This window comes from Drosophila navojoa, chromosome 2 (genome assembly GCF_054131105.1).
Source record: "Drosophila navojoa isolate 15081-1374.11 chromosome 2, UAZ_NAV_1.0, whole genome shotgun sequence".
Taxonomy (NCBI): domain Eukaryota; kingdom Metazoa; phylum Arthropoda; class Insecta; order Diptera; family Drosophilidae; genus Drosophila; species Drosophila navojoa.
In genome coordinates this window covers 15,487,240-15,503,866 of record NC_142890.1, presented here as the reverse complement: position 1 = coordinate 15,503,866, position 16,627 = coordinate 15,487,240, and the positions used below count along the sequence as shown (strand labels likewise).

At 38.7% G+C, this 16,627-nt stretch overlaps 4 protein-coding genes and 1 long non-coding RNA gene across 6 annotated transcripts; 1 reads left to right on the top strand and 4 right to left on the bottom strand.

Annotated features, from left to right (window-relative positions):
• Positions 1-185: 185 nt before the first annotated feature.
• Positions 186-2,604, bottom strand: Snm1 (DNA cross-link repair protein snm1). The gene is made up of 3 exons (XM_018110186.3): positions 1,560-2,604; positions 1,042-1,495; positions 186-983 (listed from the first exon to the last, which is right to left on the bottom strand). Exons 1-3 carry the CDS (start codon positions 2,546-2,548, stop codon positions 441-443), a joined length of 1,986 nt encoding a protein of 661 aa, XP_017965675.1. The 5' UTR covers positions 2,549-2,604; the 3' UTR covers positions 186-440.
• Positions 2,605-2,800: 196 nt separating this feature from the next.
• On the bottom strand, positions 2,801-4,298 carry mia (meiosis I arrest). The gene is made up of 3 exons (XM_018112061.3): positions 3,481-4,298; positions 3,261-3,430; positions 2,801-3,191 (listed from the first exon to the last, which is right to left on the bottom strand). The coding sequence occupies exons 1-3, from the start codon at positions 4,240-4,242 to the stop codon at positions 2,801-2,803; spliced, it is 1,323 nt and encodes a 440-aa protein (XP_017967550.1). The 5' UTR covers positions 4,243-4,298.
• A 136-nt stretch (positions 4,299-4,434) lies between these two features.
• On the bottom strand, positions 4,435-5,795 carry Pcmt (Protein-L-isoaspartate (D-aspartate) O-methyltransferase). Its single transcript, XM_018110273.3, has 4 exons — positions 5,522-5,795; positions 5,288-5,424; positions 4,795-5,199; positions 4,435-4,731 (listed from the first exon to the last, which is right to left on the bottom strand). Exons 1-4 carry the CDS (start codon positions 5,574-5,576, stop codon positions 4,648-4,650), a joined length of 681 nt encoding a protein of 226 aa, XP_017965762.1. The 5' UTR covers positions 5,577-5,795; the 3' UTR covers positions 4,435-4,647.
• Positions 5,796-5,934: 139 nt separating this feature from the next.
• Positions 5,935-16,506, top strand: l(3)05822 (SH3 domain-containing lethal (3) 05822). 2 transcript variants are annotated; one of them, XM_018110198.3, is made up of 4 exons: positions 5,935-6,510; positions 14,053-15,509; positions 15,569-15,820; positions 15,909-16,506. In XM_018110198.3, the coding sequence occupies exons 2-4, from the start codon at positions 14,058-14,060 to the stop codon at positions 16,035-16,037; spliced, it is 1,833 nt and encodes a 610-aa protein (XP_017965687.1). In that variant the 5' UTR covers positions 5,935-6,510; positions 14,053-14,057; the 3' UTR covers positions 16,038-16,506. The 2 variants fall into 2 exon arrangements, with proteins under 2 accessions (XP_017965687.1, XP_089121487.1); XM_089265361.1 differs by lacking the exon at positions 5,935-6,510 and adding an exon at positions 13,623-13,749.
• LOC149092182 (uncharacterized) lies at positions 6,642-10,137 on the bottom strand. Its single transcript, XR_016196152.1, has 2 exons — positions 9,883-10,137; positions 6,642-7,188 (listed from the first exon to the last, which is right to left on the bottom strand). It is a non-coding gene; the product is annotated as an uncharacterized LOC149092182 (long non-coding RNA).
• Positions 16,507-16,627: the final 121 nt, after the last annotated feature.

The following is a 16,627-nucleotide window of genomic DNA, read 5'->3' as shown; positions in this document are numbered from 1 at the left end:
ATGCCTTGTGTGTATAAAAAACGCTATGTTTACATTGAGTTCAGTTGCGTTGGGTGGGCGAGCAACTGATAGCGATAAGAAAAGATGCAAACATAAATGGTGATATCTTAATGTTGTTTTAAAAACGCAAAAATGTGTGAATATATAACATACATATTATATTTTGTATATGTAGAGAAATGCAATTTACATTGGGGATTAACATGAATTTATTTTCTTATCTAAGTACTTTTCTGACTCCGAGAATTCAACAATAGCTTTAATGATGGTCGTATATATTCTGGATGATTCTGATTTACCAGTGCTTCATTTTGGTTCCCTGCCATTTGAAACAGAAGTCAACTTTTTTAAATTGTGGAATGATCGAAAAATAAATACGTTGCACTTTCAATGAAAATATAAACAATAACACAACAATAAACTATCACTGTTACCAATAGCTAAATCAATGAAAGCAAGTCACTCGAAGCATCTGACGTAATTCGCTTAGCGGGCAGATGATGAGCAGCAGGAACATTTACATTAGCAGAATCCTCTGTAATCTGTTTCGCCTCAAAGAGATCTTCGTTGTTGGCCGTGTTTATGGTGCTCTCATTCTTCAATGGACTAACGCTCATATCACTGCTTGTATTGGCCAACGCTGGGAAACTACGCTTGGATGTCTCTAAAAACGTAGTGATAGAGGGCTGATAGCTTGTACTAAGCATACTCCCGCATCCCTCGTATTTGTACCAGTTAGTCGGAACTGTTCCAGTAACACAGAGATCTTTTCCAACAGGGACGGTGCTGATGACCTTGTTTGGCTTAAGGAATCGTACAAATCGTTCCAGCTCTTTGTAGCTCGAATGCTCTGAATATTCTACTCCAATTACACTGATACGCTTGCCGTATGAAGGCTTAGAATTCTTTTCCCAACCACTAGGTCGTATGCCAATCAGCATATCATAGTGGCCTTCAAATGTCTTAAAGTACTGATCTAGACTCTGTGAATAGAAGGCTTAATTAGAAATGCTGTAATATGGCCGCAAAGGAATTACTTACCGGATAGCTTATCTTTCCCATATTGATAACATGCAAATTAGCCTCGAGGGGATCATCACAAAGGCTCAGCTGCAGCTCTGGCCAATCGAGACAGTCGATTGCCTTGCGGCGATGCGGTTCAGTCCAGACACGCAACCTGAACTCCTCGACCAAGGCCAGCCACACCTTCTCTTTTCCAATTAAATATGAGCCACATACGTGCAATATACGCTTGTCGGCGTTCTTCTCATGAAATTGCCTCACTGCGGTGCAAATTCTATCGATACTGTCAGACTGAAGACAAAAGTCATAGTTCTTTGATAAATATGTTGTGTCCAGGTAAAGAACATCAATTCGCGGCTCGTTCCAGAAAATAGGCAACGACTCCATTTCAAAAGTTGCACGAAAGTCCCCAGTATGAAGAATACACTTGCCAGTGGTAAACTTGAACATCAGCATAATGGCACCCGGACAACTATAAAATAGTAGAACAGACAATAAATTAATCAACTTGATTTGGCTAGATATGTACTACTAACTGATTGGCGTCTAAAGCAGTTATTTCAACCTCATTGAGCGTTATGGACTCCCCAACATCGATTTCATGCATATATTGGTTGTCAATGGGTATAAAGGTTCGCACGAGCTTTGCTGTTATTGGACTCATATACAGCGGATGCGCAAACTTCCGGGTTAGGCCCACGTAGTGATCGGCATGATAGTGACTAAGAAAGTAGTGCGTCGCATTCGGTATGTCGCCAAATTGGAAACCATCGACTACGAATGTCGTATCTTCCACAATCTTATAGGACGGACAACGTTTGCGCTTTCGTTCCTTGGGTCCATTTTCTTTTGAGCGTGCACCAGCATCATTACTTCCCTGAACTTCTAAATTAGGTATATTCACTATAGGTAATGGATTCAGCTGACAATCTTTCAATTTATCAATTGGAATTGGTCTAGCTCTGATGCTTTGATCAGATTCTGACTCATCAGAGCACAGATCAATTATGGCAGCCGGGGATGTTGAGCATTTTGCCTTGGATTTGCGTTGCGGCAGCGTGCGCTTTTTTACAGTCTCTCGTTTATTTTCGATATCCGAAGACAGCACGGACGTTTTAGGAATAGTTCCTTTTGTCGTGGACTCTTCATCGAACAGCCGCTTGCATCCCTTACGTGCTTTCATTTTTATTGGGCTATGTTCTGATGATAGCTCAACTTTATAGCTTTTCGAGGAGCTTTTGAAAAAGGAATCGATGCGCATTTGACCTGGTAAGGGTTCCTTTTTTACAGTTCGTTTGATCGCAGTGTTAGTAGCAACAACTTTTTTAGTTTCATCAGTACTCTTCTTCTTTGCCGTAGATGATGCACGTTTGATTCCCGCCTTTTTCGGTTTTTCTGGAGTCTTGTTTTCATCTCCACTTGATATTGTAACTACCATTACGTCATCTGTTTCATCCTTTTCAACCTGAATTTGCTGCAATTCAGCCAAGTTTCTAAGGCGGATTTTACCGACATTTGTTGACATGCTTATATCCTACGACCTGTTGTGTTTTGTACGAAATTCGATAATTTCATTGAGGAGGCAATCAGAACCAACAGAACTGTTATCGATAGCGTAATCGAATAATTCCTCTATTTTAAATATAGTGCACTTTTTTCAAACTATTGCTCGTTGAAAAAAAAAAAAATAACAAAATAAACTATTAATTAATTAAACAAAATTGAATGTATATAAACTTTTATTTTTATTGATTCAAAAATAAAAAATAAAACTTAACTATTCTTCTGCATTTATATGTGATATATTATCCTCTTCGATCTCTTCAATGAGATTATCCACAAAGTGGTCCAATAAAACGGCATCATACAATGTGTTTCCTAAATAACCATATCTTTTTGTATACTCGTCCCTGTCATCGGATGTATCATGTATGTTCTTAAGAATTGGAGCGGTCATTTTCAAAAGTCTGTGCCGTATATATTTCGCAATTTTAAATAAATACTTATCAGGGTCTTTCTTGAGCAAATGCGGTTCGATTACTTCCGATATAGATCGAATTTCTGGTATAACACAGTCACGTATTACATATTTACCCATTTTGCCCAATCCAATGAGGCTGCCATAAATCGTCATTAATATGGAAGACTTAAGCCCCGTCTTATATACGCTTAAAATTTAATTTAGAAAAGGTTAATGATTCCTAACATTTGTCTTTACAACATTCGTAACCACATACCTAATTACTCTTGACAGAATATCATTTCCGAGGTAGCCATAAGCCCTAATAAGGTCGGCCATAACGGTGGTAGCATATTCGCGCACCGCCAATTGATCCTGAGCCTTCGGAAAGGGGCAGAGTTGCCGAGTCACAGCACAGGAGAGTAAAGATGGCACTAAAAGGTGAAGCTGCAATAGAAATGTTTAATAAACGACTCCAAGAAGGATAATGAACTTACATAGTTATGCAGCTGTAAATGTGGATTAGCCAGCAAATTTTGCACCATACGCATCAAATATATCAACAGAGCAAAGTTCTGCTGTGCCACATTCACCTTGATCGCTTCGCAAATAAACAGACTCAATCTGTAGAGCATTGGCTGCAGTGACGAATCGGTCCTTAGACTCTGCAGCGCCTCTCGGCGTGCCGACTCGGAGCTGCCCATGCACGCCTCCGTGATTACCAGATAGAGCTCTTGCTGCTCCTTGGATAAGGGAAACCTTTTGTTTGACATGAGCAGCACTCGCTCGCGCTTCAGCCAGCGTTTGCGCTCTTCTAAAGGTGCATTACTATCGTACGGTTCGTATTGCTCTTCGCGTTCCCTTTTTCTTATTTTTGAATATTTTCGAGACACTCGATTAATTGATGATTTTTTAATTGGTGGCTTAGAAATGGGTTTATCTGCCTCAATCGGATCTGGCTTCGCGTAATTTACATGTAGAAGGTCCAAACTAATATTGAGCTCCTCCAAAGCAAACAGCAAGTGATCCATTGTAATCTTCGAGGAACGTGTACGACGTGCATACTTTGCGGCCTCAGCTACTACTTGGCTAACATCTTTGCGCACATTTTGAGCCACAGCCTGAATCAGTCTTCCAGTCAATGTCTCACCTATGGAAGCCTTCGCTATACTTTGCAAAGACGCCCTGGAAAGTGTTGAAGTATGAATGCGCTTCCAGTCATCGTTGACCGATTCCAGCATGCTCGAAATATAATTCATTTCGGAGCTTACAAACGCACGAACGGGAGTATAGTGAAATTGACTTAATCAAAGTATTCGTCGAGAGAAAATGGCATATACATACAAACGTCAAAACTATTTTGACAGCTGTCAAAAAATTCGCAATTTGCAGGAAGGGCGATGAAATTTAATTTGATACTGTTGTCAATGTATTTAATGAAATTTTTGAAATTTGAATTTAAGAAAAATGTTGAATTTATTGCGTTTATATTTAAATATGTAGGGTTAAATAAATTTAGGTATGTTTACTATGGTAATTACTCAAACTTGAGGGTTTGCCGTTAATATTCGTTAAAAATAAAGCTAATAATAATCTACCCATAATCGATAGAGCACGTAACCAAGCAGCACCACAACGACCAGCGCTTTCCATAGATTATGCAGTCAGGACCGTAAATCCGTTAAAGGTACATACATGACACCCATCAGACGTGTCATTTGTACCTTGCCATTGGCGTCCTTGTCGTACTGCATATTTAAGTGATACGAATTATTCAGAGTGTATTTTTCGATACGTATTTGAATACACACCTGCTGCATATACTGCGTGCCACCCTCCGGACCAACAGGAACTATGAGGCGACCTCCGTTTGCCAATTGATTTATTAATTCGGTAGGTGTGTCTGGTGCTGCTGCGCCCACATGTATGGCATCGTAGGGCGCTAGTGAAGGATGTCCTTTACGTCCATCTCCCTCAACAATAATCATTTTGCCCGACTCTAGCATACTGGGATCATCAGCGTTCAGGTTAGTTTTACTCATTGCAACCAAACTGGACTGATGCTCAATTCCCACGATTCGAGTGTTCGCATTATCGCCCTTCGCCTGCACATAGCGATAGAAGCAAGCAGTTAAATAACCGGAGCCTGAGCCGACATCGAGCACATGAGCGCCGGGCTTGAGTTGATCCCGTAAATATTCCAAAGCAAACGCGTGCTAAGTCGAAAAGTCACAAGAGTGGAGAGTTTTTATCAAATGACTGATCTACATATATGTATATGAATAGTGAATAGTGAAATATTACCATGTGGGGGGCGCTTATGGTCACGCCTCCGCCAATGGGTTGCGGTGCATCCATATACGGATTACGAGGAGAGTAGTGTTTGCGATCCGTTGCTATCATTGCATTTGCAACAGATTCGGTTGAAATTACGCCGTAATCTATTTCATAAATGTATATTTATAAATACACAAAGTACATACATACATACATATTAAGAACAAATTAATTGGATGATTGCACTTGTTGGATGCTTACCCCGTAGCTGACGAATAAGATCTGCATTGTTTGCACCGACGGAGCGCCAGGCCATGCTAAAAGTACGCAATAATAGGCCTAGCCCAATGATTTCAGCAATATATGATTTCCTGACCGTTTTGTCTGCGTTTACTTCAAGAGATTTTCGAATTTGTTGTTGTTGCTATGTTTGCTTGCAGCCAAAAACAGCTGTGTGACAGTGTTACCAGCCTATCGCATTGTTTAATTTTGTTTTCAAAAATATACTGAGATTGTTATAACGGCGCACATCTAGATTCAAAAAATTACGATTAAAATAATTTATTTAATATGTATGGGCAAACAACAAGTATAGGCATATCAAATTAATTTGATCGGCAACAAACGGTTCAGATATCGATATCTAATATCCGATAGTCACAACCATCATCTTTAGACAGAATTGTTACAACTCTGACAACGGATTGTCAAACGAGCGAAAACGACCAGCAGCAGCAAATCGCGGCGCAATTTTGCTGAATATAAAACGAAGTTTGTTCTACGAGAAACTTGCTATAAACATATTTTAAAAATTGTGTATATAAATTACAAATTTGTAACTGTGCTCATCGATTAGTGTATTTTAAGTGAATTGAATAATAAAGCAGTTTGGAATTGCAGCTGCAAGCAATAGCACTGCATTTAGCAGCTGCCTCTTTTTCGTGTATAGTATTGTTGTGTTGTGACATTCACACACACACGCAACCCATCACTCACACTCGCACAAATATCTCGTGGCTAGTTTGGTGAACGAGCGCGGCAAAAAAGATTTCGATATTGCATGTGTGTGAGTGTACTTGTATGTGTGCGTGAGTATTAGTCATTTTGGCCTGGCCTGGTCGCTGGTCTTGGGCCTGGTCTTGGTAGTTGTTGGGTAACCCGCAACATTTGGAGCGCATCAGCAGCAATCAACATAAAAATAAATAACACAACCGAAAACCTAAAACCCGTCACGCCAAAATCAGCAAAAGGTTAGTTACCCAGGCGTTATCATCATATTTAATTTCCAAGTTAATTGGTTCTATAGTTAATAAAAAAAAACAAAATAAATTAAAATAAAATAACCGTTGAAAGCGTCTGCATAATTAATTAATAATTGCAATTCTGATTATTGCTTGAATATATTTCTCACTCGTTTAGCACCCTTTTCACTTGACATCAAGGTCGATGTAGTTGAATGAATGAATTTATTTCAATATTTATTTATTTCATTGTAATGTGATGTGTTAGTAATATGAGTTATGTGTACACTTATTTGTATATACATGCATATCTATGCATGTATATTACTGGCAACAATAATACATTGCATAATTTTCTGTATTGTCTGTTTGTTTTGCAGCTTTAAATAATTGATAAAAATTTTGATATACGCGTGTGGCGCAATTTGCTGTTCAATAGGGGTTTCGCCTTCCACTCTGCTTTCTTTTACCGCCAGTATAAATTTCAGTTTCATTCTGTCACTTTCGGAAGCAGCAGCAGGTGTTGCATGTTTCTGTCCATCTGTTCATTCGGCTTCTGCTGCGCTTATTTTCCAATTCACTGAGTTTGCTTAAGCAGCGTCAGTTGCCTTTCGCTTGGCAGCCATTCTGACTGGGAGTTTGCGTTGAGGCCCGTTTGGTAGCTTGCGCTGACATTGTTGATAAGTGCTATAAAGGGGAAATGTTTGTGTGTAATTATTTAGCAATGCATCTTATGTTGCCTTAATGTAGCGATAGCGTCTGTATGTAAATATGTAAAAACAAAACAGGAAATGGCAAATGCCTGTACATATGTATATACATATTTTCTAGAAATATTGCTGTGCACAGAGCGCGTTTAATTGAGTGCAGAGTTTTCGTCTTCAAAAAATTCACACACTCTTTTTGTTACATCGATATCACTATGCAGATTCAGAAAATAAATTCCAATAGAAAAGAACTCCAATACATCATTACTCTTCAACTCTTCACTGAGAAATAATTAAGAGATATTATTCTAGACAGAGCGAATATTTCGGCATATTTGCACAAAGCAGGCAATCTGTCAGCCATACATATTTATATGTAAGCAAATATATGCATATAATTCCAAATGCGTGTTTTTATTTTTTTTTAACGTTTTCAGTTCAACTTTGACCTAATTTGTGACAATATGCGCCTTGCAACGCATGATTGTGAGCGCACTATTCAGCTCTATGATGAATGCTTATGCCTCTCTCTCGCTCTTTGCTTCTCTTTCGCTTACTCTCTACGTACTTATGTACGTACGTGCATACGTACATATATGTGTGTATTTATGACAACTGAACGTGCAATTTAAGCAGACATTGTTTGCCATTTATCTCTTTCATTCTAAACTATGTATGTATATAAAGGTAGTTTTCGTTTTCACAAGCGAATTGTCAGAGAGAAAACCATATAAAACGTGGAATTAATCTTGAAATGAAATACGACGAAGTTTAAATGCACTCACGCAAGTTCGAAATAAACAATTTTCAGCTTAAATTGATAGCTGTATAATTAATATTTTTGTTATGAAATTAAATTATATATCTATAGGTTTTGAAACCTGCTGTTTTCATATAAATGAGAAAGTGATACAAATTTAATAACATTTTGATAATCTATATAAGAAAGAGTGTTCAAACGAAACAAAACCTGTTCTTTTTGATGTTTTATGTTTTGTGTGTCTTGTCTTTCGCTTTTACTGACGAACAAGTCACATCGATTATTTTATTTGCTTCGCACGCCTTCGCACTAAGATCATATATATGGCATTGCATTGGTATATGTTTTAGGTTCGTGTTAAACTTCCTTCAACAACAATATGGCCAGCAGAGCTTAGGTAAAAATTTGAATTGTATTCGGTAGACTGACATTTGTGCACGTTTTTTAATTTGTGTGTGTGTGTGCCATACAAATATTGAAGCATTTGCGCAAACTACAAAAATTTGCGTAAATTTGTTTTCAGGCGCATTTCAAGCTGTGTAAATACGAGTTGATTTGGATATACCCTAAATATTGATTTAGCTGTGGGAATCAGGCAAAACAATTATGCTCTAAATCAGTTTTGTTTCTTGGCTCTGGTACGAGTTTCTCATTAACACAATTATCAGACCTTAACCTTAAACGGAGTACAAAGCATTTACACTGTACGACCTAAGTGCTGAAAGCTCAGTTATGCAGTTACGAAGATATTTTTATCTCTCATCAGAAAAAAAAACGCCTGAGAATAATCAATTCATCTCCGGCTCAACTGGAGAAGCGTCTCATTATAATTATTAAGAGACCTTAACCTCAAACACAAACAAAGCATGTACACTGTCCGACCCAACTGTGGAAAGCTCTGCTGCCGACACGAGTCAAAGTTCTCAGTTTGCAATTTACTTAAATAGCCAGGGCAAAAGACGTGCGTTTCTTGCTCTGTCGCGAAGCGCGTTTCGTTCCACGAGCCTAAATAATTTGTCAAATTCAACTTTTATTAAATTGTTTATTTATGGCAATATACCCAATTTGCGTGCTTTGGCGCGTTCGATGGCTTTTTGAATTGTGTTTAATTAACGTATATTTGGACTCACTTTATTTTTGTATATTAGAGTGGGCCAACACAGGCAGTAGTTAAGAACCTGTTTTAAGATTTGATAAAGCGAATTGATTTACTAGGGTATATATGTATGTATGAGAGAAATCAATTTAAAATAACTAGTTTTTTCTCTTTGCCTCTGAAACAAAATTACTTCCTGATTTATGCTGACATTTACATAGACTTTAGTCAAACTTTTACTAAACTAAATACTAAATTCAATTGCCTAAATTTAATTGCTTTTTATTAATATTTTGTATATCATTTTTGCTGCTGCACAACAAATGAAAATAAGAGCTCAAGGTCGTAATCATTTCGTATACTTTTATTGCTTTTCTATTTTTTTGTGGTTGTATTTTTTTCGTCTTTGCCAATTGACCAAATTGTTGTATACAAACAACAATTGCAGCCAACTGCCAAATGCTAAAAAACAAACAAAAAAGAAAAGAAAAGAAAAGAAAAAAAAACTATTCAAGTAGAGCACACAAAATTGATCTTTCTTTCACTTGCTGCTAAAAGTAAATCACTTTTACATTAATTTCTTATTTTCTCAAGAGTCAATTTGTGATAATGTTGCTGGACTCTATCGTGGAAGCATGTTAATTCGCACTCGCTTTGCTATCGCTATCTCCGAGCATATATATAAGTATGTACAAGTATGTGTGTGGGTAAAATCTCGTATCTAGCTAGAAATATACTTTCTTTTGTTCAAATGAATTCTACATTTCATATTGAAAGCGCGTTGTCAAGCTCGAGTAAAAGTTGTAATACATACATACCCATAGAAATTAATACACATGTGTGTGTAGGTATGTGTATGTATGTGCACGCATCATTCTCTGGACAGCGTCTTCGCCCACGCACACTGAGCTGAGTGAATCATTCGCTCTCGGAGTAAGTCTTGAGGCGCCTATCTCAAAGGCCTAGTTCAAATGTGAATATACTTAATGTGAGTCTTAAAAGTCAATTTAATGTTTGTATATACAGTCGAGTCTACTATATTATAAATTGTAGATTTATTAAATTGTAAGTGACTCAAGTTTAAGGGCAAACTACATAAATAGATATTTTATAGATATTGCCTTGGCTCTTTTTATTGCAATCTTAATATAGTCGCACAATAGACGCAGAGGTTATTTATAATGAAACATATTTTCAAAATATGAAAAAACTTAGTTTCGTCTACAGGGTTAGCTCGGATGACTTGCCAAAATTAACGTATGTAGACAAGTCAAATTTAATTGCTATGCCTTTTGACGTCTGACGGTCATTTCTATGTAATTTCACTTGTTTATTATTGCTATTTTCTATCCCAAAAGTAAAAGCTATCATGCAGAACTATTCACAAAAAAAAAAAACATATCAGACAGAGACGCTCTGTGCAAACCGGTTGTAGCCGGCAGCAATTTAACTCCCTTACAATGGGTATATATGTACATGTATGTATGTATGTATATACATATTTATGTGTGATAGCATTGTACATAACACGCCCATTTGTGACCTTAGAAATGCATTAAGCTTTACAGCACTTGCCATAGGTACTCAGTAGAACGTATATAAGACATATACATATGGGTACATCTGTATATACATATGTACATATAACATATAGATAACGCTCATTCATGTAGTGACCCAAAACTAGGACATTCTCAATTAGTTGTCCTTCGTTTGACAACTACTAAATAAAGAGCTTTGTGAGCTACTGCACAAAGCCTAGTTATTCAAGCTAATTTAATTTCAATTTAAACTTGATAACCATAAAATGCCAAAAGCTTTCAATATATTGAATCGGCACATATCTATGTATATAAATTTGCCAACAAAGTTTGGCAAAGAAATAAAAGTCGCTGATGACTTCGAAGCGTGTAGGTCTTAGCCTTTTTGATGAGTGTGACATCACTTGGGTAGCTCATAGAAATGAAACTTAGCCATGCATACGCCCAATTTTTGTTTATTTTATATATATATAAATATGTATACTTGTTTTTATTTACTACCTAATTTAGTTTAACCAACACCATGAACAATTAGAGATTTCTTACACTCAATTTGATTATAGACTTTTGGTTTATTTTGGGCAATTAACTTGGGTTTTATTGTTAAAAACAAATTGGAATTGCACTTAAAGTATTCCCTTAAAATGATTTGCTACTTGCAGATTGTGAATAATCTTCCAGTTCTAAAACTAATTGCCTATTCCTGCTATTTTATCTGCACTTTATTAAGGGCAACAAATTTAGCCATTGACGTCGACGATTTCATTTAACTGAAATGCAAACAAAGATTACGAATGGGCTGGGTGAAAGGAACGGAGGGCTAAAAGTAACATATTTAACGTAACGAAAAAATTGATGGAATTAGCGAAACAGACCCGAAATCCGCATGCACCTGTAACGAATGCAGTTCTAGTTGTTGGGCGAGAACAACAGCCACCCCATATATAGCTATTTTTACTACCCTTCAAAGGTGATTTTAATTAGATTGGCTCTGTCAGCTCGAGCTGCGCCCCGTTGCTTTCGGTGCAATTTGTGGCACGTTTCTGCTAAACAGAATATTGACTATTTCTGTAAATATGCCCAGTAGCTGCAGTGAATGGGTGGCATGTGGTCAATGCAGAGCCATCGAACTATAGAATATATTCTTGTATTAACAGAAATGATCAATGAATAAAGGTTAATAAGAAACTGGTTAAAGATCTGAGTATGGGTAAACGTGATAAAATGCTTAATAAAAGCCCGAGTGATTTCTCATAGTCAGTCTATTTATAAAGTTTATTTTCTTTATTTAGAGATATATTTATTTTCTCGTTCTATTGTTAATTTTCATAAAATTTGCAGCTCTTTGACAAATTTGAAAGTTTGTAGAAATTCACTGAATCTATATAATAATAAGAAAACTATTTAAATATGAATCTATATTATTTACATATCTTATATGCGATCCCGTTGTACATATGCTGAATATACATATGTATATAAGAGCCAATATGACACATTTCGGCTCAACTTGGAGCTTTTGTTCTTTGAACATGATAAACAAGCAATAAAAACAAAAATTTATCTTTGTTTTATGCGAAGCTTTAAGACGTTGCGACAGTTATAGCTGGAACAGCAACACTATATGCTTAAACAGTCTAAGATCTATCTGGAAATATATAACCTGACTCATTGCTGCCCCCCTCTACAAATGCCTGAAAGGGAAATGCTTGAATTGATGTGGCCATATTGCCACTTGGCAAGGCATTTAGATTCCTCTGGACTGCCTGCCTGCCTGGCGTGCTCGCTCTATTCCCTATGCATGGCATTGTTTGCATTCAAGAACAGTCCGCAACATATGTCAAGTACTCACTTGGAGGCAGGTTCACAAATGCAAAGTGGCACGAGACAAAAGTATGTGAATAGCAATATGTGGCACACGGGGCACAGTCTGCGACAAATGTCAAGCAGCTACACAAAGGGGAACACATATACCCGAATGCACATACATAGGTATATAGCTAAGTAGACATAGTGTATACGTATGGACAATCTGGAGGGAATTACGTATTGCCATAGCCGAGACAGGGCGGACACGACGATTGCTTGTCAATAATTCGTTGGGGAATTCGCTGCTGATGATGACGCAGTTGCTCCCAGCTGGAGGGCAGTCATCAATGGAATGAAATAGATGCCCATTATATACCTTTAAAAACACATTTGAGCACTTCTAATGAATTAAATACAAAAATGTTATTTGGCTGCGTAAAATGGTCTGATAAGAAATATGTATGTATGTATGTGTATAAGTATATATGAATATATTTTGATAAACGCTCTTTGTGTGTGTGTGTGTGTGTGGCTCTTATCGTCGCGTGCTTAAATATGAATTATTGTGATTGTTGTTGTTGATTTTTAGTACATGTATTTAAATATTTTATACTTAATATGGACCAGTCGTTCCGGCATGTGCCGGTCACCGAAATACGCTCCGGAGAAATGCGAGCCATTACATTCCAAGTGGATGCCACCCACTTTTGTGTTGTTTTTGTTTTTTTTTTTTTTTAATAATATGTTTTATATCTATATTTTGTTGTTTCTGGCTCTCTGCACTTTTCCATTGTTTTTGCGATTCAACGGAAATTCTTTAATGGGCGTCTGCGAGGCAATCGGAATCTTCGCTTCAATTCGCAATTGAATGACGTAAATCTCACGCAAAAATTGTTGTTTTTTCTCTTTCTATTTATCTTTTTGTTTTATGCCTTTTTTAGGGCTCTCGACTGTCGATTGATGGATTTGTTTTTGTTGAAATTTCTCAAGGATTACTTTTCCTTTGGGTGCTCTTAATTTTGATGGATCGTAAGACACATGATCATTTTTATGCGATATTAATAGTGTGTTTAGTTAAACTTGCATCAATACGTGAAAATAAACATGGTAATATATATGTATATATATATTTGTTCAAGTATTACGCACAATGCAACTATTATATTAGCTGTAAAATATTCACTATATATACAGTAAAGTATAGTATAGTAAAGTTGACAACGAATCACAGATTCGATTTGGTTAACGTAACATTTTGATGTATTAAATATAATAAATAGTAAATTGACATTTGAAAATTTCATCAAGCAATTTCATACAAGCGATTCTCCATGGGTATATACACAAATACAACAACACACTCACACACACACATAGACCTGCACATTATTTGTGAGCCGAGACGCAGCTGAAGCTAACGTTGTACGTGCCTCGGCAAAGGCAAGAGCAAAAGCTTTCGATGGTTTTCAGTTTAGATCTGAGATAGCTCAGCGAGTGTCCCAGCCATCTTGCTAAACTTGCTTATCGGCCACGATAAGCGATATTTATTTACTTGGCTTTTCACTCTTGAATCTTGAATCTTGCCAGATCATCATCTTACTCATTCTCTCCCCTTCTGTATCTCCGTTGATTTTTTAGGCAGCATGACCATACCGACGAGACCAGCGCCCGCACCGCCAATGTCACGTGGTCAGAATGCAGCAGCCGGCGCGAATGCGAGTCTGGAGCAGCTGCGCCAGCAACTGCAGCAGCAGCATCTGCAGCAGCAACAGGCCTCCAATGGTGGACTGCCGAAGCTGAGCATTAAGCTGCCGCCGCCACCGAAGGGTCAAGTGCAGCCAAATAGTTTTCACAAGAAGCCGACAGTCAGCAACAACAACTACTTTGATGTGGAGGGCAGCGGGTCGAGCATAACGCGCAAGTTCCCTCAGGCACGATATACGCCGACAACCAATTGGAACGATGCCCCATTCGATGGCGCTTCCGCCTCGGCTAACAATGGCAACACTTTCAAGAAAATGCCACCGCCACGACCGCCACCGCCCAAAGTTCAGATAAATGGCCGTAAACTGGCTAGCTTGAGCTCAGGGAGCATTGGGGGTGGTGGAGGTGGCGGTGGCAGCAGCCATGGCCATAGCATTATAAGCAACATTTTCCATCGCAAGAAGTCGTCGGCCACGGCAACGACTGCTGCTTCCAAGGCCGCAGCGCAAAGTCGCGTCTACGGCCTGAGCAGCGGTCATGCCGTGTCCTCTACGACGACCGCATCGGCTGCGGCTAGTGTGTCCAGCCAGCTCACGAATAACTCAAGCACGTACGATTGGAATGCAGCCTGGAATACGGCGAGCACAACAACCAGTAGCAACGCAATGAAGAGCTCCAGTAGCAGCCATCGGGAGACGGCAGAGGCCCAGCTAATCAGCTTCGACTCGCCGCCTTCATCGCCCACTTTTACGCAGAAGTCAAACAGCGACTGCGTCAGCGTCGACAGCTTCAGCTCGGACAGCAATTTCAGTTCACCCAACAATGGCAGTGTCTCACAGCCGGAGAGCGGCTTCGAGGATGACTATCACTCGCGGTCGCGGCCCGCCACACAAAGTCCGCTAGCTGATCCCTGGGAGGCGGTGGACAGCAGCATCTACAGCGGCGGCGTCGATAGTTTCGGTGCAGCGCCAGTGCGTCAAATGCATCCACAGCTTTCGGCACGCACCTCAGACAATCCACTGTGCAACGGCAAGAGCCTGCTGCCGCCCACACAGTCGCTGACCATGCCCACCATCATTAAGCCGAAGATATCGCAGAAGCCTAAGGCACCCAAGCCGCCGCCATTCATTGGCCAGCCGCCAGCATTTGCCTATGGCGGCTACAGCACACCGCCATCGCCACCCATGCCAAAGTGCGCCCCACCGACTCTGCCGCCGACCGCTGCCTCTTCTGCGTCTGCAAACATTTCGCTGCTGGATGTCATATCGGGCAAAGTGGATGCCCTGGCCCTGACCAATGGTAGTTCTGGCTACGTTGACGACATCGAGGTGCCATATGCGATTGCGCTCTATGATTTCGATGGTGTCGAGGAGGGCGATCTTAGTTTCAGAGTAACTATTTGCGTGTGCTTGAGTTTTATTTGAGTCATAACATCTGTGTTTGCTTGCAGGAAAATGAGAAGATCTATCTGCTGGAGCAGCCCACGGCGGAATGGTTTCGCGGACGTTCACGTACGGGCTGTGAGGGCCTATTTCCTGTGAATTATGTCGAAGTTAAGGTGCCATTGGGTGGCAGTGCAGCTGCAGGCGCAACTCATACTCAGCCCCAATCAGAGGAACGGCAACAGCAACAACAGCAGCTGTCCACTGCGCGTTGTCTGTACAATTTTCCCGGGGAAATTGAAGGAGATCTTCCCTTAAGGGTAAGCTAAGACAAACTAGTTTATCGTTTAAAATTAAATCGAGGTCATCTTTGAAGGAAACTAATGTTCACTTTTTTTCGGATTACAGGAAAATGAAATAGTAAACATTCTTTATCGTATTAACGAGGATTGGCTGTATGGGGAGGTGAATGGACGGCAGGGCCAATTCCCGGCAAATTTCCTAGAATATGTCCCCGATAATCTACCTACGCTGTGAACACATATTTGAAATATATCAGTAAGAAACAGGAAATAGCAACTATATTTGAATTATACAAAGAATATATATCTATAAGGAGCAAGCCGCAAATATCATTGGAACTGAAACATATTGTATTTCCTTTTGATAAACCACAACAAATAAGCGCCCAGAAACACAAAACTCAGAGACGCATCTTCACAAAGCTAACTAATTAATTATATGTAAATGATATATGTGCGTTAAGTCTCGACCTTAGGAATTATTTTACAAAATAGTTGTACGGCGTGAAATCAAAATCTTAACCCAATCAAGATCCATAAATTGTTTTTTCCCCTTTTGATTATTTATGTAATTAACATGTTGATAACTAATTCAAAGTATTCGAGAAAGTTTGGTGCATTGTAAATGATATCGCGTGATGATCTATTGATCCATTTTATTAATGTTAAAAAGTAACAAATTATATTTCAACTATATATACAAACATATTGTTTTCGTCGTCTAATTTAGTTAGTTATTTAGTTAGGCACATTTATCATTTCCAATTGATGCAAATCTTAAATTTTATACATATATACATACATACATAATATTAAAATGCTTAT